This window comes from Bubalus bubalis, chromosome 18 (genome assembly GCF_019923935.1).
Source record: "Bubalus bubalis isolate 160015118507 breed Murrah chromosome 18, NDDB_SH_1, whole genome shotgun sequence".
Lineage (NCBI taxonomy): Eukaryota > Metazoa > Chordata > Mammalia > Artiodactyla > Bovidae > Bubalus > Bubalus bubalis.
This window is the reverse complement of record NC_059174.1, coordinates 35,456,347-35,483,299: the sequence shown is the minus strand read 5'-3', so window position 1 is coordinate 35,483,299 and position 26,953 is coordinate 35,456,347. Positions and strand designations below refer to the sequence as shown.

The 26,953-nt window shown below is 42.8% G+C and overlaps 2 protein-coding genes across 7 annotated transcripts in view; both read right to left on the bottom strand.

The window, feature by feature from the left end:
* The window catches only part of CDH3 (cadherin 3), a 117,180-nt gene extending 116,356 nt beyond the window's left edge, over positions 1–824 (bottom strand). Inside the window, exons 1-2 of the mRNA XM_025268932.3 lie at positions 781–824; positions 357–452 (exon numbers count right to left, since the gene is read on the bottom strand). Coding sequence (XP_025124717.1) covers positions 357–397 — 41 coding nt within the window. The 5' untranslated portion in view covers positions 398–452; positions 781–824. The remainder of the gene's footprint in view (positions 1–356; positions 453–780) is intronic.
* Positions 1–23,989, bottom strand: part of ZFP90 (ZFP90 zinc finger protein) — a 29,528-nt gene extending 5,539 nt beyond the window's left edge. The window contains exons 1-6 of one of the 6 annotated variants that reach the window (XM_025268934.3): positions 23,382–23,987; positions 22,969–23,064; positions 16,224–16,375; positions 15,346–15,414; positions 781–907; positions 357–452 (exon numbers count right to left, since the gene is read on the bottom strand). In XM_025268934.3, coding sequence (XP_025124719.1) covers positions 357–452; positions 781–907; positions 15,346–15,378 — 256 coding nt within the window. In that variant the 5' untranslated portion in view covers positions 15,379–15,414; positions 16,224–16,375; positions 22,969–23,064; positions 23,382–23,987. Of the gene's footprint in view, positions 1–356; positions 453–780; positions 908–15,345; positions 15,415–15,680; positions 16,033–16,223; positions 16,376–22,968; positions 23,065–23,381 lie in introns of those variants that run through there. The other 5 variants (XM_044932093.2, XM_044932095.2, XM_044932096.2 and 2 more) reach the window with 5 other exon arrangements.
* Between the last annotated feature and the right edge of the window lie 2,964 nt (positions 23,990–26,953).

The window sequence follows — 26,953 nt, the reverse complement described above, 5'->3', positions numbered from 1 at the left end:
ATGGGAGTTCAATTAATGTCTGAATGAGTAAGAAGAGAGATCGCCAAACAATGCAGGGAGACTGAGGATACTAGAGGAGAAAATGATCCAGAAGTAGGGTTACAAGACAGGGAGAGATGGCATTCTGACTAAGACAAAGGGCTACTTTCAAAAAGGAAAAAGGGGTACCTTTTCCTCCGAGACCTATCAACAGCAACACGCCCTACTGGAGAAGGGAGACACACAAAGGTGTCATCCAGGAGACGGTGCAGCTCTTCTACAGATGGAGGAGCTCCCAAGGCAGCAAAGTGAAGGTGCGTCCCTCTCCCTCAGCTGTGCCACATTCTGCACTGATTCTTGGATTCTCCCTCATTTACCTGGACAGACAGGTCTTTGGATTTCTCCCTCTGCTATCCATGGTTCTTCTCCTTGCTCCAATTTGAAGATCACCTCTGGCTTGGAAACTTGATATCCTGCTCATAGGTAAACACATAAGATTTGGTTGTTTATTCAAGTTGACAAAAGAACCCTCTAAAAGTCAGAACTAGGACTTATCCTCAGCAACTCTGAAGGGAAAAAAAAAGGTGCAATTTGAGGAGTCATGCAATCAAATGGCCTATTTCTGGTTCCTATTTACCTAAAAAGCAGGCTCAGAAACCCATAAAGCTGGGTCTCAACAAGATGAACAAACTCTAACCCTGAACACCCTGCTCACAGTCACACAAACTATGAGCCCCACAACCTGATCTTCTGAGAAAGGGAAGACCTGCCAATACATAGACAAGAAGACGTGGTCCTTACCAAGAGAAACCAAGTGGCTATAGTTCTCCAGCATCACATCCCTGTACAAGCGCCTCTGAGCAGCATCCACGTGGTGCCATTCTTCCTGGGTGAAGTTCACAGCTACATCCTTAAATGTCAGTGACTCCTGTAGGAACACATTCTTGCTCAAGTAGGGATCAATCCCACAAATGTTCCCATGGCAATACTGGGAACCTACTATAGGGTCTATCAAAAAAGGTGATCACATGTTTGATATCCTGAGGGGGCAAAGTGGGTTAAATATACTAGTTGTTACACAATTTTATAGAGAATCTAATATGGCACACAGGAAAGTCACGAGGGGCAATATATTCCACAATCCTGTATGCCTACTTAGCTTTCTTCTTGTTCCCTTCAAAGCCAAGTCTGTCTATATTATCACCAATTCCTCACTGCCCATGCACTGTCTTTGCTACAAAACCCAAATACAGCAGGGAATAAAAAGTGACTGCACCCCTTCATCCCCATTGCCAATCCCACTAAACTCCCTACAAGTAACTACTATTAACAGTTTGGTGTATATACTAAGCCGTCCCTTTCCATGTTTCCTTCACCCCCTCCCCTCCCCCACACAGTCTTGTTTTATGAACTATCATTTATATTGTTCTACATCCTGCTTTTTAGATTTAGCTATGCATCTTGGAAGTCTTCCCTTAGTGCTTTGTATACTTTCACCTCATTACTTTCAATTGCTTCACAGCACTCCAGAGTGCATTTGGAGTACCATCACACACCCATCACCTAAAACTCACAGTACTCTACTGTGCTAAGAATAAGATTCAAGCTCACCCCATCCCTCACTGGGCTCTGGGCCTGCTGACCTTGCTGACCCCTGAACACATTAAGCTTCTTCCCACCCTGAGCGCTGGATTGCCACATGGCTGACAACCAGTCACTAGTCCTTTAGGTCTCACATCCAGAATTGCCACCTGAGAAAAGGTGTCTCACCACCTCCTTCTCATTTACTATGCATCATATTACCATGCTTAATTTTCCTCCTAGCACACACAAGTATCTCTCACTGTCCAAATTCCTGCCACCTGAACTTTAACTCAGGAACGAAACAGATGCAGATTTAAAAGGATGCTTGTACTTCTAGTAATTATCTGGAATTTCTTATTAGCTTTTGTGTCTCCCTGACTGCACATTCTGTGAGAATAGGGACTTTACTATCTTATTCAGTTATATGCCCCTCAAGTGCCTAAAGTGATACCCAGCACATAGTAGATGCTGAAAAAAATACTTGGTGAATGAATAAATGGACCAATTCCTTTTGGATATTTGTATTAATTCCAATATTTTGCTATTACAAGCATCACTGCAATACACCCTTTGGGCAAATATGCTAGAATTTCTGTAGGCTGGCTAGCTAGAATTAGAAATGCCAGATTAGAGGTATTTTGCAAGCTATACTCCCCTCCAGTCACTCCTTCCTTACCCCCGACTGAAACCAGGCTGGCTAAGGACTCCCATGCCTCTGAATAGTCAAGTTCTGCTGTTCATGTGTTGATTTCTGTCTTGCCTCACCAAGCCTTGTTAAGATACCTGTCATCATGCTCAATATGAAATACGTCCTTTGGTCTTGGTGAAACTGATTTCTACCTCAAGAAGTACATAATGAAGTATGTAAAGACGATCAGCAGGAAAGCAAAGCCATGAGATTGCTGGAGCTGTAAGGGAAAGTTACATGGTTTCTGCCTGATTTCATGCCCTCCCTGTGTGCTGAGCTATAACTGAACCTAAAGAGTTCTTAGGTTCCTGGAAGACATCATCCTCTCCCCACCCTCCTGTCCATCTGTCCCTTGCTAATTACATTTCACACTTTGGAGGTAGATTAGCACATCTTCACAGAGGTCTTCTATCTCCCAACAGAGGGTCAATCCCCATATGATGTGCTTTAAGCCGATCTGCAAATCCACAACTATTTAAACAGACCTAGTAATCTATTTAATCCTTGTTACCACCCTTATGGCAGAAAGCGAAGAAGAACTAAAGAGCCTCTTGATGAAAGTGAAAGAGGAGAGTGAAAAAGCTGGCTTAAAACTCAACATTCAGAAAACTAAGATCATGGCATCCGGTCCCATCACTTCATGGCAAATAGATGGGGAAACAATGGAAACAGTGACAAACTTTATTTTTCTGGGCTCCAAAATCACTGCAGATGGTGACTGCAGCCATGAAATTAAAAGACGCTTGCTCCTTGGAAGAGAAGCTATGATCAACCTAGACAGCATATTAAAAAGCAGAGACATTACTTTACCAACAAATGTCTGTCTAGTCAAAGCTATGGCTTTCCAGTAGTCCTGTAGGGATGTAAGAGTTGGACTATAAAGAAAGCTGAGCACTGAAGAACTGATGCTTTTCAACTGTGGTGTTGGAGAAGCCTCTTGAGAGTCCCTTGGACTGCAAGGAGATCCAACCAGTCCATCCTAAAGGAAATCAGTTCTGAATACTCATTGAAAGGACTGATGCTGAAGCTGAAACTCCAATACTTTGGCCACCTGATGCAAAGAACCAACTCATTGGAAAAGACCCTGTTGCTGGGAAAGACTGAAGGCAGGAGGAGAAGGGGAAGACAGAGGATGAGATGGTTGGGTGGCATCACCGACGCGATAGACATGAGTCTGAGTAGGCTCCGGGAGTTGGTGATGCACAGAGAAGCCTTTCGTGCTGCAGTCCATGGGGTCGCAGAGTCGCACATGACTGAGCAACTGAACTTCCTAGTTAGATGGTGAGCATTATGAGAGCAGGGGCCATATTTTTTCTTTTTTTAACTCTAAAATACCAGTGTCCAGTAAGTATCTGACCCAACACTAAATATCTGTTTCCAGACTGAGCTGAGCCTTAAGGAGATGGCTGAGATCTGAATTTTAGAGAAAAGGGAGTGGCCCCCATCTCCTAGTGACTGAGGTGCATGATCACATTCATAAACAACAATGGTTCCTCCCTATCATATCTCTGCTCAACACTGTGGCTGTGTCTCCACAAGAACAGTGAAGGGCTGAAAATGTGGTAGATTTTTCTGACAGAGGTCAGGAATCTGACTGTGCCAGGCAAGATGATGCTAGATTAAAAAAGAAAAGAAAGACACTAGATATGTATTAGGTACCTGGCTTTACCATATGCACTGTGGTAGAAGAAAAATGCAAATGAAAAACACTGCAGTCCTTGAATAGGTTTCAGTTTATTTTAAAATGTGTGATTTATTACTGTGTATTGTGAGGTACACAGTAATAATACACAGTAAAGTGAGGTGCTACCAATGTTCTGGGCACAGGAGAGAAACTTTAAGGAAGCTTATGTACTGGGCCTTGAGGGGTAAGTACCATTAGGCAGGGAGAAGAAAGAATGGGAATCCAGTCCTGGGATTGACAAATGAGAGAAGGGAGGCTGGTCTTGGGATGCAGATGACCAGCAGGGAAAAGGTTTGGACCAAAGCAGACATTTTAAGTTAAGTTGTGAGAAGTAACACCTTTCCATTCCTACTCTGTCCTCTAAACATATAGCCCCTGTGGTTTAGGAACAGAGTTGCCAACCAACCTGTATTCCTTTGCTTAACTGGTTCCCTATGTTTAATGCATGGACTCTTGACTTTATTCTGCTTCCCCAAATAGGCTGAATGAATGGTAAAGTACGTGCTGACCAGTAAACATATGTCTAGTCCATGCCACTCATCACTTCTTGCCCTGGTTGGACAGCTAACCTGTTCTACTACTCATGGTTTCACCAATTCTTTCCTATGTACTATCAGAGTCACTTCTCTAAAACACACATTTGATCATGCATACAAACCCTTCATTTCTTCCCACTTTTCCCAATACTTACTGCCCTCACTCAGCGCATGCCACCATCATCTCTTACCTGGGTCACTCCCGCCTTTTCCACTCATGCCCCACCCATCTCAAGTCTGTTTTCCATATAACAACTAGACTCATCTTCTTAAAACCTTTCAGAGCAGGTCATTCCTTTGCTTAAAAGCCTCTGATGACATCCCAATTGACCCCAAGTAAAAGTCAAAGTCTCTACAGTAGCTACACAGTCCTTCACAATCCGCCCCCACGCCCCAACTCCCTGCCTTCATCCTAAACCTCATCTCCAACCTACTGCTCTCTTACCTTCACTCACCCCACCCTCCTAACAACAACTGGAACACAATGCACATGCTTCCACCTTCAGGTCTTTGCTTTGCCTGTTCCTTGACTTGGAAGTCTCTTCCTGAAGATATGCACACGGCTCCCCACTCACTTTCTTCAGCTTTTTGTTCAAATGTCACTTCACCAAAGCAAACTTCCCTGACCACATCATATAAAATAGCACCCCCCACAACCCTCAACTGTCATTCTGTTCTTTTCCCTTTTCATAGTCCTTATACCTGATATGTGACATTTTCATTTGTTTACAGGCTGCATCCCACAGCAGAATATAAATTCCAGGAGTGTAGGAATATTACCTATTTTCTCTATAGCTAATAAATATTTAATAAACTTTCCTTGAGATTAAAAATTAGACTCCTTGTTGTGAGCTCCTGAGCCCTTCCTAAGTCCTCACCTAATCCCACAGCCTCAGCTTTGGCTTCTCTTTCCCTTGCACACCATGGTTCAGTGTGGAGAACATTTACACCTCCTTGACACAAAACGATCTCTTTCTCTTCTGCAAGTTCTGCTTCAAAAGGCTGGTCTTCCCTTCTCTGCCTGCCTAACACTCTCACCAAGACTCAATCAAGTTCTCCCCTTGAGGCTCTATTCCTACCTACAGCTCTGGGTTAAGTCCACACCCACCACAGCTCCCTCCCTGGGTTTCTCTTCAGCACAGCTCCTAAGACTACATAAATCACAGTGACTGTTACCTAATTGTTCAGTGGTCTTCTAGGGGGTCAAGTTCCTTGTCTTAGGAACCTTCAAATCTTCAGAGGCCAGAACCATTTCCGGACATAAGGACAGTCAAGAGTTTGCAAGATTAAATAGGCAAAAAGAGCCTTGGTGTGAGTCAGCCACTATGAATTAGATCACCTTTAGGGCATTCTAATGCAAGTCACACCTCAGACTGTAATGATCCAGTGATGCCTTACAAACACTGCTTATCCTTCTTCCAGATATAACTGGAACTCATAATCAATAAGTTTTAAAAATTAACAAGGAGTATTAAATATTCCCCTCCCTCATGCTGACATAAAGAGGACCTTGGCCAAAAGATGGAGCCCAAAGCAAAGAACTGGAAACAGCACATGCTAAGTTGAGAAGGCCCAATGTCATGGGCCCCTAAAAGGCTCCACAACTAATAAATGTGTAGTTTCCTTAGACAAATCACACACATCTCCTGGAGATCCAATTTTCTCATCTATGACACAGACTCCCTGAACTGAAGAAATAAGAGTTCTACCAGCAAAAGGGTGAAAGAGTATATCCAGAAAGGACATTTACAACTGTAAAGCGACAGGTTCCTTCAACTATACCCTATACCAACCCTGTGGGAGAACTCCCCTAAAACTAATACTCCGGAAACTTTGTAGTTTTAAAACTTTGCAAAGCTGAAAACCAGAGTCTGGCAGCTAATGAGTAAAAATAATCTTAATTATTTGTTATATATTTTAAAATATTATATTTATACTATATGTAATCTTTATTATATTTAATAGAAAATGTAGTATTTAATTAGGTATATTATATACAATTGGCCACACAATGCCCTAACGTGCTAGATCTATGCTGTCTAATACAGTATCCACTAGCCACATGTGAATACTGAATACTTGTAATGTGGCTAGCCCAAATTAGGACATGCAGTTAAGTGTGAAACAATGGATTTCAAAGACTTAGTACAAAAAAAAAAGTAAAACATGTCATTAACAATTTTAAAACGTTGATTTACGTAGAAATGGTAAGATTTTGGCTATATTAGCTTAAATAGTATAAATTACTAAAATTAACTTCACCCGTTTTTTTTAACATTGTGGCTACTAGAAAATTTTAAATTATCCATGTAGCTTGTATTATGTTTGTTTTGGATAACACTGTTCTAAATTGTTCTAGATCTCCACCTCAGGTCATTCTCTCTAGGTGACTGAATCATCTTTCTAATTTTGCATCCTGCCATACATCCCATGCTTTCCACAAGTGGACTCTTTGCCCTAACTATATTATTACTCTTTCACGTTTCCTTGCCTTTGCACATCCTGTTCTGACCATTGTTTATTTTCTTCCCTCAGCTCTAGACGAAAAATTCTGAGTCATCCTTCTAGAACTAGTTCTTCAGTCTCTTTCTTTCTGAAGCTTTTCCAGATCCTGCATCCTCCCCCTGCCACCTCTGGTATTTGGTCTCTATCTCCATTTCAGAACTGTAGCTATATTTTCATGTTCTTCTCCCTCAACAATTTCTCAGACTTCTTTTCACTTCAGTATTTTCAAAACTATGTATGTTGGAATTTTCCAGAATCACATAGGCAAATTAGAAAAATTGACCAAGCGTGAGGGGCCCTACCAGGCAACATTTAAAAGCCCCTCATGTGATACATCATAAAAAAGCAACAATTAACATTTATTGAGCATTCACCACAGCCCACACATCCTCTCACTACATTTTCTCACTGACTCCTTACTGCCAGCCCACAGGAAGCAGGCACCTTCTCCTGACTGGTTCTGAAGGGCAACTCTGGCTAAGAATACCACCTGGCATAGAGCAGGCATTCCAAAAATGTCTGCTGAGTAAATGAGTAGGGTCTGGGTAATTCTTACCAAAGGAAAATGAGGAGTTATTTTGAGGGTTAAAAAATATAAAAATTAGCAAATTCTGATCTTGAATTATAAAAAGCAGGGGTAAATGGCAAAATGATGGCATTAATAGCCAAATCTAAAAGCTGGCTCCTCTGAAATACTGGCCAAACAGAAAAATCTCTGACAAATCTAGTGAAAGAAGAAATAAAAATAAATAAAATTTTAAATAAGGGGATACAAATGTCTATTGCTCAGGCATATACAAACTAAGGAAGATTTTTAGCAAGAAGACCCACCAGCAAGATTTTCTGATGTCCGGTGGACAAAGAAAGATACCTTGGTTTTGGTGATATGTATAGAACAGGAGCCTGCCAGAAGAATTTTTTTGAATAATCCTGAGGCAGACTAATTTTGAGTGGCCTGTTCTGAAATGATGGATCAAAGGGGCAATGCGGGTCACCTTGAATGCGACTACTAGGTATAGTGGAAATGAGTATGGAACACAGTTTCTGCACTACCAGTGTTTAACAGTTCGGCCAAATGTCATCCTGCTGTGAAGAGATTTACAGCACCCAACTTTACTTTTCCAGATAATTAACGGGTTTCATATGTGATAAAATTTTTTTTTTTGAAAAGCAGAATATTTATAAACATATACAGTAGATGGAGCTTTAAAAACACAAAGAGATTCTACCATGGGGTAAGATATAGTAGTTTGCAGCGGACCAGAACAACAACAAAAGCACTCACAAAAAGCATCTAGTTAAATGCAACTTATTGGTGTAAAAACAGAGAAGGCTAGAATGTTAAAATTCAGGAGAGAAGTAAATGACAGAAAGGATATGGGAAAATATAGTTGTTTTTCCTGGGGGCACTCACCAATTTTGGCTACAGGAAGGAAATTGAATATTGAGTTTGTCTCAAGCAGAGGGCTATAGCTTGCGGGGGTGACAGGTGAGGGTTAAGGGAGATCAGAAACCAGGGAATGGAAGAATTTAGGCAATCAAGGCTGGAGTGAAAATTCAAACACAGCCAGTCTCTTGAAATTTTCGGAATACTGACACAGGGCAGGAACTTGAAAAATCTAAGCTGAAAAACAGTATTGGGGGAAAAAAATGAACAGAATTCATGAACTGCCAGTAGAACAGACTCTTGGAGAACACAACATGCTAACAATAAAAGCACAAGGTCATCCCAGAGGTAGATTGTATCTTATCAAAACTGCAAATAATCCCTGACTCATATTTAAAAATCTACCTAGAAGGAAAACTCAGAAACAGATGTCTTCACTCACTGTAGTTATCTAAATGTTTAAAAAAGAAAGAATACCAAACCTTTATAAACTTTACAAGAGAAAGGAAGGTGGGACCTTTCCTGTTCATTTTATGAGGCCAGTACAACCTCAACACCAAAAACTTTAAGACATTTCAGTAAACTCAAGTTATAGATCGCTTATCTTATGAAATTTAGATACAAAATCCTAAAATCAAAAAAAAAAATTCCAGCCGTATCAATGGAAAATATACCTTGACTAAATGATGTTTATTAGAGAAATCAAAGGATGGATTTAATATTTAAAATTCAACTGACTTAGCCTTCTACTCCTCTATCTCAGATTCTCCTTTCTCCCTTGCATTTTGTACATTTCTCTTCTGCCTTCCCTTCTCAGAGTTGAAGAGTCAGAACAGCCCTGCCTTGGAAGATGAGAAAGGTGGTATGGCAATGTACCCACCTGCATCAAGAGTGCTGAGGGCAGGTGGAAGAAATTGTTAGCATGGCTGAGATACCAGTAACACTGAGCAGATAAGTAAATGTATTGAGGATGTTGAGAGCCTGGTTTCTCACTGCTGGAAAAAATTATCTAATAAAATTGAAAGGAGAGAAGCTAGGAAAACCACCTGGAGTACTGGACTGGAATGTAACTCAAAATTTTAAATACACAGAAATAGTTATATTAAAAAAAATAAGGGGATAAACCAATAAAATACCCAACAATGTGTTAAGAAATGTGAAAGATCTTAGTGAAGTGGGTAATTTTAAAATCCTAGGCCACCAATGTTGACAGAAAAAAGGAGAGGCAGTAATTGGAAGAAATAGAGAAAGTCATCCTTGCTATAAAAAGCCTGGATCTAAATGTTTTATAGGTAAATTATTTCAAAAGACAGAACTGAAAAGCAATCAAAATGTTTCTACAAATTAACTGTGAGCATGCCACCAAAACCTGCCAAAGAGCCACCTCTTGCTCTGAGGGTTGCTTTACTTAAGAACACAGATGTAATTAAAAAAAAAATTGTTTTAATCACCTATTGTAACCAATGGAATTTTATCCCAGTATTAATAGTAGAAGCATTAGAAGCAATTTAAATGTTCTATGAGAAATGGTTAATTTTGGCATATATTTTAAGCAATATAAAACAGCCTTAAAAATGATTTAAAAAATGAAAGATTCTCTCAAAAATTATACTTAATGTTTAAGGGAAGTGTTTAAGGGAAAAACATATATAGGGAGAAAAGAAGGAAATTCATGAGAATAATGAAGTGCTAAAAGAATTTTTTACTAAAAAGTCTGTATTAAATATATGCTCACATACTTTGATAAAATGTATTTTAATAAAGGTAATGGAAGTCACAGAAAAGTCAGGAAAAAAATTTTATTTTTGAAATGTGTCTTAGAGGAATAGGTTTTGACATACTAACACTGTCTTAAAAACAAATTTCTTAAAACTGTTCAGTGGAAAAAAAAAAAAACTGTTCAGTGAAAGTCACACTGTTTCATGCAGTTACTTTATCAAAAAATGAGCATCACCACAAATGGAAAAATTACATTTTTATTATGTGAGGAGAAGAAAATGCAGAAAGTATAAAATGACTTCTTAGGGTTAAGTGATTATTAATGTTTGTTCACGAGACACCCACTTAAAGCATGTGTACTTTGGAGCAAAGGATGAAAGAAGTCAGGTGGCCCTGCTGCACAAAAGCAGGAAGCCCCATACAGAGACAGATGGGTAAGCACATCACTCCATGACCTAAGAGAGCACTATGACAAGTATGCACAGTGCACAGGAGAGGCACTTGATCTTACCCAGGGGAAGTAGGGTCTGAATTGAAGCTTAGAGACCAGCACAGTCAGCTCGGGAAGAGGTTAAGAAAGGGGGCCTCCACACAGAGGGAGCCTGAACATCCCTGACCACAAATATCCTGATCTGGTTCAGCAAGTGGCTTGGTTTCCCTGGAACATTGTGTCTGAGTTGCAGTGACTTGAGACAGCTTTTGCTGGGTCTGTTCATCCTGATGACCAAGCCAGAGCTCTCTTGGGATCTAAAGTCAACAGACACCAGGGCCTGGTCCCTTTGCAGTGCCTCCCCTTCAAGATACAACACCGAGAAACCTGGTCACCACAAGCAGCTTTTGCTTATAAAACCTTCCTCATTTCCTACTTTTCCAGTGGCTTCAACTTTAAGAATGGTAAACAGCTTTTCAAAATCCTAACTAAAAACACAGTACATATATAATGAAAAAAAAAAAGAATGCATAGGGTTTACATAGCTATAGTTACTAACAATCTATACATAGATCCCCAAGATTTGGGGGTATCTCACCTGACCCATCTCTGCTCCCACCGCCCTCCCACCATAGGGTGACTTCAATTGTTTGTTAGCCAAGACCTGGGAGAAGGTCTTACCCGCAGGAGCCCCAACTTTCAAACTCTTGCTCCTGCACATCATTCACAGCAATCTTTAATTGTACAGTTCCCAGCTCAAAAACTTGGGCTCAAGCTACAACAGTCTCCTCGCAGCTCCTTGAACACACCAGACACACATCCCACTGTTTCTCCAGACATGAATGTTAACTCCCATACTTCCTTCCATTCCTTCATTCATACAGTCATTGAGCATATAGTTAATGAACCCCTATGATATGTTAGGACACTTTTCTAGGCAATTGGGAAACATTAGTAAACAAAAAGCAGAGACCATTACAAATTTTGTTCACTAACGTATCCCAACCATCTAGAAAAGTGTCTTGGGCTTCCCTCATGGCTCAGCTAGTCAAGAATCCATCTACAATGCAGGAGACCTGGGTTTGATCCCTGGGTTGGGAAGATCTCCAACAGAAGGGAAAGGCTACACTCTAGTATTCTGGCCTGGAGAATTCCATGGTCTGTATAGTCCATGGGGTTGCAAAGAGTTGAACACAACTGAGCAACTTTCACTTCTTCAGAAAAGTGTCTTAACACAACATAGGGGTTCAGATAGGGGTTCAGTGACTATCTGCTGAATGAATGAATGGATTACCAAGGCCAAAAAGAAAAAAGCCCAAAATCCCTTGTATTCTCATCTTCCCACACCCACTGTCAGACAGGACAATGGTTTCAGGTGTAGGCCCCTCATCTTCTTGCCTCCCAACCTGTGTTCCCAGATGCTCAGTTGTGTCAGACTCTTTGAGACCTCATGAACGGTAGCCTGCCAGGCTCATCTGTCCACAGGATTCTACAGGCAAGAACACACTGGAGTGGGTTGCCATTTCCTTCTGCAGGGGATCTTCCCAATGCAGGAATAAAAACCACATGTCCTGTATTGGCAGGTGGATTTTTTTTTTTTTACTACTGAGCCACCTGGGAAGCTCCCCAACCCCTGACCACAGTCAGTCAGCTCTACTCCCATTCCCTTCATTTTTACTTGCTTCGAGCCTGCTCCTATTCAAAGATGCAATCTTCATTGAATCTTTCCCACAGGCACACTTTCCTCTCCCTTCTGAACTTAAAGCAGGCTCTGGATCTCTGCAGCAACACTTGACACCACCTTTCTAGTGCTATACTTCTACATGAGGCTGTCTTTCCCTACTAAATTAACTTCCCGGATAAGTAGTCACATGACTCACTATTCAACTTTTGTACTCCTAACAGAAGCAGAAGATATTAAGAAGAGGTGGCAAGAATACACAGAAGAACTGTACAAAAAAGATCTTCACGACCAAGATAATCACGATGGTGTGATCACTCACCTAGAGCCAGACATCCTGGAATGTGAAGTCAAGTGGGCCTTAGAAAGCATCACTACGAACAAAGCTAGTGGAGGTGATGGAATTCAAGTTGAGCTATTTCAAATCCTGGGAAGATGATGCTGTGAAAGTGCTGCACTCAATATGCCAGCAAATTTGGAAAACTCAGCAGTGGCCACAGGACTGGAAAAGGTCGGTTTTCATTCCAATCCCAAAGAAAGGCAATGCCAAAGAATGCTCAAACTACCGCACAATTGCACTCATCTCACACGCTAAATGCTCAAAATTCTCCAAGGCAGGCTTCAGCAATACGTGAACTATGAACTTCAAGATGTTCAAGCTGGTGTTAGAAAAGGCAGAGTAATCAGAGATCAAATTGCCAACACCCGCTGGATCATCGAAAAAGCAAGAGAGTTCCAGAAAAACATCTATTTCTGCTTTATTGACTATGCCAAAGCCTTTTACTGTGTGGATCACAATAAACTGTGGAAAATTCTGAAAGAGATGGGAATACCAAACCACCTGACCTACCTCTTGAGAAACCTATATGCAGGTCAGGAAGCAACACTTAGAACTGAACATGCAACAACAGACTGGTTCCAAATAGGAAAAGGAGTACGTCAAGGCTGTATATTGTCACCCTGCTTATTTAACTTCTATGCAGAGTACATCATGAGAAACGCTGGACTGGAAGAAACACGAGCTGGAATCAAGATTGCCGGGATAAATATCAATAACCTGAGACATGCAGATGACACCACCCTTATGGCAGAAAGTGAAGAGGAACTAAAAAGCTTCTTGATGAAAGTGAAAGTAGAGAGTGAAAAAGTTGGCTTAAAGCTCAACATTCAGAAAACAAAGATCATGGCATCTGGTCCCATCACTTCATGGCAAATAGATGGGAAAACAGTGGAAACAGTGTCAGACTTTATTTTGGGGGGGCTCCAAAATCACTGCAGATGGTGATTGCAGCCATGAAATAAAAAAACGCTTACTCCTTGGAAGGATGGTTATGACCAACCTAGATAGCATATTGAAAAGCAGAGACATCACTTTGCCAACAAAGGTCCGTCTAGTCAAGGCTATGGTTTTTCCTGTGGTCATGTATGGATGTGAGAGTTGGATTGTGAAGAAAGCTGAGCACCAAAGAAATGATGCTTTTGAACTGTGGTGTTGGAGAAGACTCTTGCGAGTCCCTTGGACTGCAAGGAGATCCAACCAGTCCATTCTGAAGGAGATCAGCCCTGGGATTTCTTTGGAAGGAATGATGCTAAAGCTGAAACTCCAGTACTTTGACCACCTCATGCAAAGAGTTGACTCATTGGAAAAGACTCTGATGCTGGGAGGGATTGGGGGCAGGAGGAGAAGGAGACGACAGAGGATGAGATGGCTGGATGGCATCACCGACTCGATGGACGTGAGTTTGAGTGAACTCTGGGAGTTGGTGATGGACAGGGGGGCCTGGTGTGCTGCAATTCATGGGGTCGCAGAGAGTCGGACACGACTGAAGGGCCATGCTCACAGAAAGAGAACCACTGACAATGGGAAATTTCTGCCTAAAAAGCCCCATTTGTAGGGCCAGTGTTCTGTCATGTCCTGTCCTCCGTCTAGTCATCAACTGCAGCCTGAGGTAGGTAACCCAAGTGAACACCGTCAGGCAATTCTATGAGAATACAGCTGAACCAGAGTGCTTTAGGGAACACAGGCTTAAAAGTGAAGTTTAAAGAGGTCCCTAAGTTCACTGCTCAGAACACAGATCCATTTTCACCATCAAAACGTAATCCTACCCCCAACGTGGAAATGATAATCACCTCCATGATGTGTTAAGTATGTTAAGTCATCTGAATTCTCACAAGCTGAGGAAACACTTTATATGGAAAGGTGCTGATGACAGTGATTTCCTCTGGCTCTCCTAAAACCAAGTAACTGTTTGTTCTAGTTTTGTTACTTGTCTTACTCCTGAAGGCTCACTCATTAAAATGAAAACATGTAACAAGAAGTAAAATAATATAAAGGCATGATATACTGTGTTTAATTTACTGTAAACTGCTTTTAAAGAACATCAGTAATTTTTATCTGCTTCGACTGTCTCCTGCCCTAGCAACTAGAATTTGTGATTTTTTTCCCCCTTAACTGTAGGAGAGTGTGGATTAAAACACCAACTGAACCTTGTTGTATTTTCACGGATAGACTCTATGTAATTCAATGGGTAAGCTCAGAGTTGGGATGCTTCTAGAAAGTGCCTCCTCTCTCACAAGAATAAATAGGTTCACAAATCAGTATCATATTAATTAAGTCGAAGGCTGGACATCTTGGGACGTGCATTACTATACCTGTTAAAGCAGAAAAGAACACGAAAAGCTATGGGACAATCTTCCTTTGTTGTTTCCCTCCTTGCCTGGGAAGAGACCATCTCCAGCCTCTTCCTAAACAACTCCAGACCAGGCTTCTGTGGCACCTGGGTCAGAAGCTGGGGCTCCTCTCTCCTTTACTCACAGTCACTTTCCCCTCTACAGTTTTCTATCCTGTCACCCCACCCTCCAGATTCCTAATCGAAAGAGTTCAAGGAATTGGCTTGGCACTCGGGAGTCTCAACATTGGCACTCCCCAACACGTCCACTCTCAACTCCTCCCACAAGACCACCCCTCCCTGGTCCCCTCCTTCCCACAATGCAGGCCCCCTTCGGAGAAGCCCGCTCCGCCCAGCTCTGAACACTCTGGTTTCGCAAGGCTAGGAGGCTCCGAGGGGGCGAAAGAGCCGGGAAGGGGATTCGCTCCAGTGGAGAACAATGACCGCTCCAAATACACCCCGGGGTAGCGACGGGCTGCTCACCTGGTGCCTGGCCGTCGGAGGCCTCGGGGCCATCCCTGGGTCGCCGGGCAGGGCTCCCAGGGACAGGGTCTGGGGAGAGAGAAGAGAGCCCACTCAGCCGGCTGTGACCGCCGACCCCACCGCGGCCCGCCCGCCTCCGCCCCCGAGCCACTTCTCCAGAGTAGAGAGGTGGGGAAGCGCGCGGGCCCCGCGTGGGCCTGCCTTCCCCAAAATGAAAGGCTCGCCGCCGGCCTGACACTCTCCTCCGGCCACGCCCAGTACCACCCGCGGGACCGTGGGCGCGGTCGCGCGCACGCACGCCAAGCCCGTGGGAGGGGCCGTCCCAACCGGCGCACTCGAAATCACCGCCTGCTGGGGCTCCGGACTTCGCGGCCTCGGGCCCATACGGTGCTCCGGCCGGCTCCTCCCGCTCCCGCTGCAGGCCTAGTTCTCGGCAATTCTGAAGCGCTCGGGGCGGCCCAAAGCGGCCCTAGCCGCACCGCGTCTGGACAATGGCACCAGCGGCCCGTTAGAGCGGGAAGTGCGCCTGCGCACGCGGAGCCCAGCTCCCTCCACCCCCGGCCGTGGCGGGCACGCGACTACACTTCCCAGAGGCGCCCGCGCCTGGGTCCCACCGAGGCTGCCGGGGAGGACACGCGTTTTCAGAGGCGCCCAGGTGGGGACTGCTGTGAGGGCCCAACGGGGCAGAGAGTGGAGCTTGAGTACTCCTGCGTGCGAGTAACAATCACCGAGCGTCTTCTCTGTGCCAGGGGCGTGTTGCTCGTGGCAGGATACTGCGATAAATCGGGCAGGAAAGATCCTGCTTTTGGAAAGCGAGCGTGCACTCCTGTGGACTAGGCAGTAAAACGTAAATATATAAACAAGACAATTTCACTTACTGACTTCAGCCATAGGAATGAGACAGTGAAGGGCACGGGGCAACATTGTCTCTTCTATGCCGTCTTCATTCGTGGGTCAGTGCTGAAGGCTTGGACACGGACTCCCCAGACCACATATACTACGACTAAAATACTTGATGAAATAGTTGGTACTAAAGAAAAAACAGAAAGCCTTCAGATGAATCCCCTGGTAGCCTCCTGAACAGTATTAAAAAACAAACTGTACTGTGTTTCCTGTGGTTAGGTCACTAAGTCCTGTTGATCCCTGTTGCCAGCCCATAGACTGCAGCCCACAGGCGCCTCTGTCCATGGGATTTTCCAGGCAAGAATACTGGAGTGGATGGTCATTTCCTTCTCCAGGGGATCTTCCAGACCCAGGGATCCAACCGGGGTCTCCTAAGTTGAAGGTGGATCCTTTACTTGACTGAGCCACCAGGGAATTACAATATTCAATCAGTTCAGCCGCTCAGTCGTCTCCATCTCTTTAGGACCCCATGTTCTGCAGCACAGTCGTCTCCATCTCTTTAAGACCCCATGGACTGCAGCACGCCAAGCTTCCCTGTCCATCAACAACTGCAGCCTACTCAGATTCATGTCCATTGAGTTGGTGATGCCATCCAGCCATCTCATCCTTTGTGGTCCCCTTCTCCTCCTGCCTTCAATCTTTCCGAGCATCAGGGTCTTTTCAAATGAGTGAGTTCTTCACATCAGGTGGCCAAACTATTGGCGTTTCAGCTTCAGCATCAGTCCTTCCAATGAATATTCAGGACTGATTTCCTTTAGGATGGACTGGTTGGATCTCCTTTTAGTCCAAGGGACTCTCAAGAGTCTTCCCCAGCACCACAGTTTGAAAGCATCAATTCTTTGGTGCTCAGCCTTCTTTATGGTTCAACTCTCACATCTGTACATGACTACTGGAAAAACCAGTTTCAACTATATGGACCTTTGTTGGCAAAGTGATGTCTCTGCTTTTTTAATACGCTAAGTTTGTCATAGTTTTTCTTCCAAGGAACAAGCATCTTTTAATTTCATGGCTGCAGTCACCATCTGCAGTGATTTTGGAGCCCCAAAAAATAAAGTCGGTCACTATTTCCACTGTTTCCCTATCTGTTTGCCATGAAGTGATGGGACCAGATGCCATGATCTTCGTTTTCTGAATGTGGAGTTTAAGCCAACTTTTTCACTCTCCACTTTCACTTTCATCAAGAGACTCTTTAGTTCTTTTTCCCTTTCTGCCATAAGGGTGGTGTCATCTGCATATCTGAAGTTATTGATATTTCTCCCAGCAATCTTGATTCCAGCCTGTGCTTCATCTAGCCAGCATTTCTCATGATGTACTCTTCATATAAGTTAAATAAGCAGGGTGACAATGTACAGCCTTGATGTACTCCTTTTCCTATTTGGAACCAGTCTGTTGTTCCATGTCCAGTTCTAACTGTTGCTTCCTGACCTGCATACAGATTTCTCAGGAGGCAGGTCAGGTGGTCTGGTATTCCCATCTCGTGAAGAATTTTCCAGCATTTGTTGTGGTCCACACAGTCAAAGGCTTTGGCATAGTCAATAAAGCAGAAGCAGATGTTTTTCTGGAACTCTCTTGCTTTTTCAATGATCCAGCGTATATTGGCAATTTGATCTCTGGTTCCTCTGCCTTTTTAAAATCCAGGTTGAACATCTAGAAGTTCATGGTTCATGTACTGTTGAAGCCTGGCTTGGAGAATTTTGAGCATTACTTTACTAGCACATAAGATGCATGCAATCGTGTGGTAGTCTGAGCATTCTTTGGCATTGCCTTTCTTTGGGATTGAAATGAAAACGGACCTTTTCTAGTCCTGTGGCCACTGCTGAGTTTTCCAAATTTGCTGGCATATTGAGTGCAGCACTTTCACAGCATCACCTTTTAGGATTTGAAATAGCTCAACTGGAATTCCATCACCTCCACTAGTTTTGTTCATAGTGATGCTTCCTAAGGCCCATTTGACTTCGCATTCCAAGATGTCTGGCTCTAGGTGAGTGATCATACCTTTGTGGTTATCTGGGTCATGAAGATCTTTTTTATATAGTTCTTCTGTGTATTTTTGCCACCTCTTCTTAATATCTTCTGCTTCTGTTAGGTCCATACCATTTCTGTCCTTTATTGTGCCTGTCTTTGCCTGAAATGTTCCTTTGGTATCTCTAATTTTCTTGAAGAGATCTCTAGACTTTCCCATTCTATTGTTTTCCTCTATTTCTTTGCACTGATCGCTGAGGAAGGCTTTCTTATCTCTCCTTGCTATTCTTTGGAACTCTGCATTCACATGGGTATATCTTTCCTTTTCTCCTTTGCCTTTCACTTCTCTTCTATTCACAGCTATTTGTAAGGCTTCCACAGACAACCATTTTGCCTTTTTGCATTTATTTTCCTTGGGGATGGTCTTGATCCCTGACTGCTGTACAATGTCATGAACCTCTGTTCATAGTTCTTCAGGTACTTTGTCTATCAGATCTAATCCCTTGAATCTATTTGTCACTTCCACTGTATAATCATAAGGGATTTAATTTAGGTCATACCTGAATGGTCTTGTGGTTTTTCCTACTTCAATTTAGGTCTGAATTTGGCAATAAGGAGTTCATGGTCTGTGCCACAGTCAACTCCTGGTCTTGTTTTTGCTGACTGTATAGAACTTCTCCGTCTTTGGCTGCAAAGAATATAATCAATCTGATTTCAGTATTGACCATCTGATGATATCCATGTGTAGAGTCTTCTCTTGTGTTGTTGAAAGAGGGTGTTTGCTCTGACCAGTGCATTCTCTTGGCAAAACTCTATTAGCCTTTGCCCTGCTTCATTCTATACTCCAAGGCCAAATTTGCCTGGTTACTCCAGGTATTTCTTGACTTCCTACTTTTGTGTTCCAGTCCCCTATAATGATGGAGAAGGCAATGGCAACCCACTCCAGCACTCTTGCCTGGCAAATCCCATGGACGGAGGAGCCTGGTAGGCTGCAGTCCATGGGGTTGCTAAGAGTCGGACACGACTGAGTGACTTCACTTTGACTTTTCACTTTCATGCATTGGAGAAGGAAATGGCAACCCACTCCAGTGTTCTTGCCTGGAGAATCCCAGGGACGGGGGATCCTGGTGGGGTACTGTCTCTGGGATCACACAGAGTCGGACAGGACTGAAGTGACTTAGCAGCAGCAGCAGCAGCCCCTATAATTAAAAGGACATCTTTTCTGGGTGTTAGTTCTAGAAAGTCTTGTAGGTCTTCATAGAACTGTTCAACTTCTTCAGCGTTACTGGTTGGGGCATAGACTTGGATTACTGTGATATTGAATGGTTTGCCTTGGAAATGAACAGAGATAATTCTATCATTTTTGAGATTGCATCCAAGTAGTGCATTTCAGACTCTTTTGTGGACTATGATGGCTACTCCATTTCTTCTAAGGGATTCTTGTCCACAGTAGTAGATATAATGGTCTTCTGAGCTGAATTCACCCATTGCAGTCCATTTTAGTTCGCTGATTCTTAAAATGTCGACGTTCACTCTTGCCATCTCCTGTTTGACCACTTCCAATTTGCCTTGATTGATGGACCTGACATTCCAGGTTCCTATGCAATATTGCTCTTTACAACTTCGGACTTTATTTCCATCACCAGTCAGATCCATAACTGGGTGTTGTTTTGTTTTGGCTCTGTCTCTTCATTCTTTCTGGAGTTGTTTCTCTACTGATCTCCAGTAGCATATTGGGTACCTACCAACCTGGGGAGTTCATCTTTCAGTGTCCTATCTTTTTGCCTTTTCATACTGTTCATGGGGTTCTCAAGGCAAGAATACTGAAGTGGTTTGCCATTCCCTTCTCCAGTGGACCACGTTTTGTCAGAACTCTCCACCATGACCCGTCTGTCTTGGGTGGCCCTACATGCATGGCTCATAGTTTCATTGAGTTAGACAAGGCTGTGGTCCATGTGATCAGATTACAATGTTATTTGATTACTTATGATAGTTCAGTTGGTAAAGAATCTGCCTGCAATGCAGGAGACCCCAGTTTGATTCCTGGGTCAGGAAGATCCGCTGGGGAAGGGATAGGCTACCCACTCCAGTATTCTTGGTCTTTCCTTGTGTGGTTCAGCTGGTAAAGAATCCGCCTGCAATGCGGGAAACCTGGATTCAATCCCTGGGTTAGGAAGATCCACTGGAGAAGGGAAAGGCTACCCATTCCAATACTCTGGCCTAGAGAATTCCATGGACTGTATAGTCCATGGGGTCATAAAGAGTTGGACATGACTGAGCGACTTTCACTTCATTTCTTGATTCCTTAGTATCAATAGTTTCGAATGCCATTGCTTAGTATCCCCATTTTGTACTTGGGGAAATATATAAATTATGGAAAATTTCAACACAAAGAATTAGATTTACATAATTATGTTTTGTCGGGAAGATCCCCCTGAAGAAGGAAATGGCAACCCACCCCAGTATTCTTGCCCGGAGAACCCCATGAACAGAGGAGCCTGGCAGGCTGTAGTCCATGGGTTTGCAAGAGTTGGACACATCTTAGTGACTAAACCATCAATTATGTTTTATATACCACAAATAGTCTAAAAACTTCCTAGACTTAGACTTGACTTTTTGACATTAGAGAATCACACATTCATGTGGTAGAAAATAATTGCAAGTAAATGTTCCTTACATGCTTTATCAAGAGGATGGATATTAAAAAAAATAATGCTTTCCACCACTGCTGCAGGAATATAATGCTCTGGAACAAAGCAAGCATCATTCAGAAATATGAATGAGTGGTCTAAGGAGGCCGCTCTGAGGCAGGGACTCAGTAGACTGAGACTTAAGGAGGCAACTGCAGGAACGTGAGGGAGAAAAGAATTTCAGGCTGAAGGAACTGAGGGTGCCGAAGTCCCACGGTGGAAACAAACTTGATGGGTTTTCGAAACTGATACCTAATGGAGCTGTAGCAGAGTGAAGGGGAGGGAGAGTGACACAGAGGTAAGACAGTTAGGCTGGGGTTTGATGAAGCAAAGTTTTAGAGGCTATAAGGAGTGTGGATTTTACTTTAAGTGTGATGGGAACCACTGGATTAGCAGCAGTGAAGTCACTTACTGCTATGAGAGGATAAGAGAAATATTTCCTGTTGTTCCAGAATTGGTAACCAGGACTCAGAGCTAAGATTAAATTCTTCTGCATTGAAAAGAGAGACAAGGGACTTCTCTGTTGGTCCAGTCATTAAGAATCTACCTGCCAATCCCAGGTCCTTCCTGGACCTGGTTGATCCCTGGTCTGGGGAAATTCCACATGCCATGGAGCAACTAAGCCCATGTGCCACAACTACTGTGTACTCTAGAGCCCATGCGCTGCAACAAGAGAAGCCACCGTAATAAGAAACCTGAACACTTCAACTATAGAGTAGCCCCCATTGCGGCAACTAGACAAAGCTCTTGCACAACAACGAAGACTCAGCACAGCCAAAAATTAATTAAAATAAAATAATTAAAAAAGAGAGGGACACATGGCATTTTTCACAGAACTAAAAAAAAATATTCTAAAATGTGTATGGAAACATTAAAAACCCCGAATAGCCAAAACAATTTTGAGAAAAGAAGAACAAAGTCAGAGGTATCACACTTCCTGATGTCAAGCTATATGATGAAGCTGCAGTGATCTAAACGGTATTGGCACAAAAGCAGACACATACATCAATGGAACAGAATAGAGAGCCCAGAAATGAAGCTACACTTATATGGGCAATTAATCTATGACAAAGAAGACAGGAATATACAATGGGGGAAAAAAGATAGTCTCTTTGATAAACAGTGTTGGGAAAACTGGACAGCTACATGCAAAAGAATCAAACTGATACTCTCTCACACTGTGCCCAAAAATAAATTCAAATGGATTAAAGGCTCAAATGTAAAACCTGAAATCATAAAACTTCCAGAAGAAAACATAGGCAGTACTCTATTTGACAGAGGTCTTAGTAATATATTTTTTGATATGTCTATCCAGGCAAGGGAAACAAAAGCAAAAATAAGCTAATGGCGCTACATCAAACAAAAAGCTTTTCCCCAGCAAAGGAAATATCAATAAAATAAAAAGACCACCTACTAATGAAACAGGACACCTACTAACGGAACAGGAAAAAAAAATCTACTGAATAGAAGATACTTGTAAATGATATATCCAATAAGGGGTTAATATCCAAAATATGCAGAGAACTCGTACAACTCAACATAAAAACCAAACAACAAAATTTTAAAAATGGGCAGAAGATCTGGACAGACATTTTTCCAAAGAAGACATACAGACATATGAAAAGATGCTCAACATCACTCATTTTCAAGGAAGTGAAAACAAAACCACAGTAAGATATCACCTCACACCTGTCAGAATAATTATTATAAAAAAGACAACAAATAAAAAATGTTAGGATACTGAGAAAAGGGAACCCTCATGCACTGTTGGTGGGAATGTAAAGTGCGACAGCCACTATGAAAAAAACTGTTAGAGATTTTTCAAAATATTAAAAATAGAACTGCCATGACCCAATAATTTCACTCCTGGGTATTTATCCAAGGAAAACAAAAACACTTAATTACAAAAGATATATGTACCCCTATGTCACAGCAGCATTATTTACAATAGCCAAGTGCCCATCAACCCATGATGGGCAACCCAAGTGCCCATCAACACACGAATGGATAAAGAAGATGTGGTATATACACAATAGAATATTAGCCATAAAAAAGAATGAAATCTTACCATTTTTGACAACATGGATGGACCTAGAGGGCACTATGCAAGGTGAAATATGTCACAGAAAGACAAATACTGTTTGATTTCACTTGTATGTGGAATCTGAAAAACAAATGAAACAGAAACAGTTACAGATACAGAGAACAAACAGGTGGAGAAATAGATGAGGAAGATTAAGAGGTACAAACTTCCAGTCCTGAAATGAGCCACCGGTATAAAATTACAGTGTGGCAAATATAGTCAGTGACAAAGTAATATCTTTGTGGTGATGTACTGTAACTAGGTGATCATTTGATGTGTATAGAAAAAAAATCACTATGTTGTGTAACAGAACTAACAGTGTTGCAGGTCAATTATACTTTAAAACTAAATAAACAAACACACAAAGTCATAGAAAAAAAGATCATATTTGTACTTACCAGAAGCAGAGGGTAGCGGGGAGAGGAAATTGGATAAAAGCAGTCAAGAGATATAAATGTCCAGTTATAAGTAAGTACTAGAGATGTAATGTACAGCGTGAGCTATATCATTAACACTGCTGTATGTTATACATGATGGCTTTCCATAATGGCTCAGGGGTAAAGAATCCGCCTGACAATGTAGGACACGCAGGAGAAACAGTTTTGATTTCTGGGTTGGGAAGATCGCTTGTAAGAGTAAAAAATAACCCGCTCCAGTAATGGCTGGGAAATCCCTTGGACAGAGGAGCCTGGCAGGCTACATACAGTCCATGGAGTTGCAAAGAGACGCGATTTAAGAGATAGAGCACACACCCACGTGAGAGTAAACGAAGAATTCTTCAGAAGAGCAAGCCTTCCACCTAGTGGGGAATCTGAGGTTCTACACCCTCAGCCAGAAGACTGTGAGAAAGAAAACACTGAGAGCCCCCCAGAAGGGGAGGGTTTATAAACTACCTCAAGGCCTCCCCAAAGAAAGGGAAAGGGGAATTAGAGAAGAGGATGATGGAGTGTAAGGAGAGCAGGCTGAATTTTCATTACTTGTGTATTAAGTGGATGCAGTGGAAAATGACTGGACTTCATTCCCCGGGGCGGTGGGGCACGGGTGCAGCTCACAACAGTTAAGAGGCTTTGGAATTAATTGATTATGAGAAGAAGCTGAGGAGTTAGAAGAGGCCGAAGCAGAGTCAGAGCTCGCAAGTCTAGTATTAGCAGGTTTCCTCTAAAGAACTCAAAAACACACGTCCATTTTATTGATGAAATATTTTAAAAATCTTTTAAAAGGCACTGGGGGATTACAAAATGGGTAAGGAACACACAGAGCCAAAATGAAGCAAAACTAACTCAGAGTAGTAGACAGAACACGGAAAACTAGTTTTCACCTGGAAGTCATTTGCCAAATGAGGCAAACCTGAACTTTGTCTCATGGTCCTGTAAGTACTGAGGCCAGGTGATGAAACTCAAACCCCATCCAAGGATGGGTATCTAACAGAAGACACACAAACACACCCCAATTCAAACTGGGACCCCAAAGGTGAACACCCTCCTGGTGGAGACTAAAGGTAAATTGCCTGTTTCAAATCTTGGCAATGAGTGGAAGAGGCGGAAAATATCTCCCCTGAGAATTTGTAACAACAAGAGGGTCCCTATGTGGATTTGCAACCTGAATTCACAGTCCCTGGGTGGTCTAAAAAACTGCAAGTTAGGGGCTTCCCTGGTGGTGTAGGTGGTTAAGAATCTGCCTGCCAATGTAGGGGACACAGGTTCGATTCCTGGTCTGGGAAGATCTCCGACATGCAACAGAGCGACTAAGCCTGTGCGCCATAGCCCGTGAGCCACAACTACTGAAGCCTAGGAGCCTAGAGCCTGTGCTCTGCAACAAGAGAAGCCAATGCAATGAGAAGCCCGAGCACTGCAACAAAAGGTAGCCTCTCCTTGCCCTGACTACTGAAAGCCCGTGTGCAGCAACGAAGACCAATCACAGCCAAAAAAAAACCCTCGCAAGCTAAAAACTTAGTTTCTGTTGGTCCCAGGTTAATGGAGCATCTGGCAGAAGTAAGCACAAATCCTGCCTGGAGGAAACTACGTTCCCAAGAAATAGAAGCTCACAGTCTTGAATCACAAAACACATATAGGAAACAAGGAACAAAGAATGACAGTAGGAAAAAACTGTATAGTCAGATTTATAACAATGTCAAATAGAGGGAGTTTTCAAACACAGAATTAACAATAATATGTCTAATATGTTTCAAAAATTATTTTAATAAATTCAAGTATGGGTTGAGTGTGTGAGTAGAGATCAAGATTCTTATAATCTTATAAAACAGAACTGAATAAGATCCAAGTAGAATTCTTATAAATGAAAAACTATAGTAGGTTACGGGCTTCCCTGATAGCTCAATTGGTAAAAAATCTGCAATGCAGGAGACCCTGGTTCGATTCCTGGGTCGAAAAGATCCTCTGGAGAAGGGAAAGGCTACCCACTCCAATATTCTTGGGCTTCCCTTGTGGCTCAGCTGGTAAAGAATCTGCCTGCAATGCAAGAGACCTGGGTTCTATCCCCTGGAGAAGGGAAAGGCTACCCACTCCAGTATTCTGGCCTGGAGAATTCCATGGACTGTATAGTCCATGGGGTCGCAAAGAGTCGGACTCGACTGAGTGACTTTCACTTCACTTTCATGTAGGTTACATTTAAAACTTCACACACAGAGTTAACAGCAGATTAGGCATAGCTGGAGAGAAAACCAGTGAGCAGAATCTAGACCTCAGGAAATTATTCACAAAAGGACAAAGAGAAGGAAAAGATGAAAAAAGCAGAGAGCTATAATATATCTGATCTGAGTTTCACCAGTGGCTCAGCAGTAAAGAATCTGCCAACAATGCAGGAGAACCAGGTTCGATCTCTGGGTCAGGAAGATCCCCTGGAGGAGGGCATGGCAATCCACTCCAGTATTCTTGCCTTAGAGAATCCCATGGAGAGAGTAGCCTGGGAGGCTACAGTCCAAAGGCAGACAAAGAGTTGGATATGACAAGTGACTGAGAATGCATATTGTATTTAACTGGGTTCCAAAAGAATAAAAGAAGAAAATAATGAGTCTGAGTAATATTTGAAAAGATAAAGGCTGAGAATTTTCAGAACTGATGAAAGCTACAAACTTACAGATTCTGGAATACCAACATCCCGAGCCAGATAAATAAAAAGACACTTACACTGAGACACATCTTAGTGAAACCAAAAAAACCCCAAAGATCTTAAAAGTAGTGATAGAAAAGACAGGTGATCTTTGAAAGAATGAGATGTCACTCATCACAAGCTCTAGGGATCAGAAAGGATCTCTGAGAGGCAGGAGGGAGACTTGAGCTGGGCTGGAGCTGGGTGTGCTCAGCCTTCGGCGCTCAATGGCAGTAGGATAGCAAAATGGTGCAAAGATTTATTCATTTTTTAACGTAAGATTTAAAAGTCTTCAAATGTCCATTTCAAGGATTATTTGTAAAACCTGAGAAGGGACCACCTGGAGATTTTGGAGGGCAAAGCCCCTTGATTCACATTGCTCTGGTGGCTGGCTTGGATTTCTGCATAGACATATTCACAGACAGACGCACACACCCGGGAGGAATCTCTGATTCCTCCTCATGTTCTGAAATCCCACCCCAAACCGAGGTACCCCTAACTGTTCTCCCAAAGCAGTTCACCCAAGGTCTGGGTGGTAACTGGTGCCTGTCAGCTGACTGCTGATCCGGATATCTCACAGGGCTCTGGGCCCTGGGGAGGAAGCCAAACCCACTGAAGAATGGGGGGATGGTCTGCGGGGAGTCCAAGAGCAGCCTTGAGTAGCTCTAGACAGTGGCCCATGGGTCCCAGGCACAGTCCCCTTCCTTCTGCTGGAGGTCTGCACTCTGGACAGGAGGGTAGGGGCACCTCGCAGGGAAAGTGAGGCCGTACCCCATCCGGCTCTGCTGCTGGAGGTCAGGGGACAGTTATAGACTGGCAACAAAGCACAGACATCTGAGTGGCCAGTTTCCTCGAACAGGTT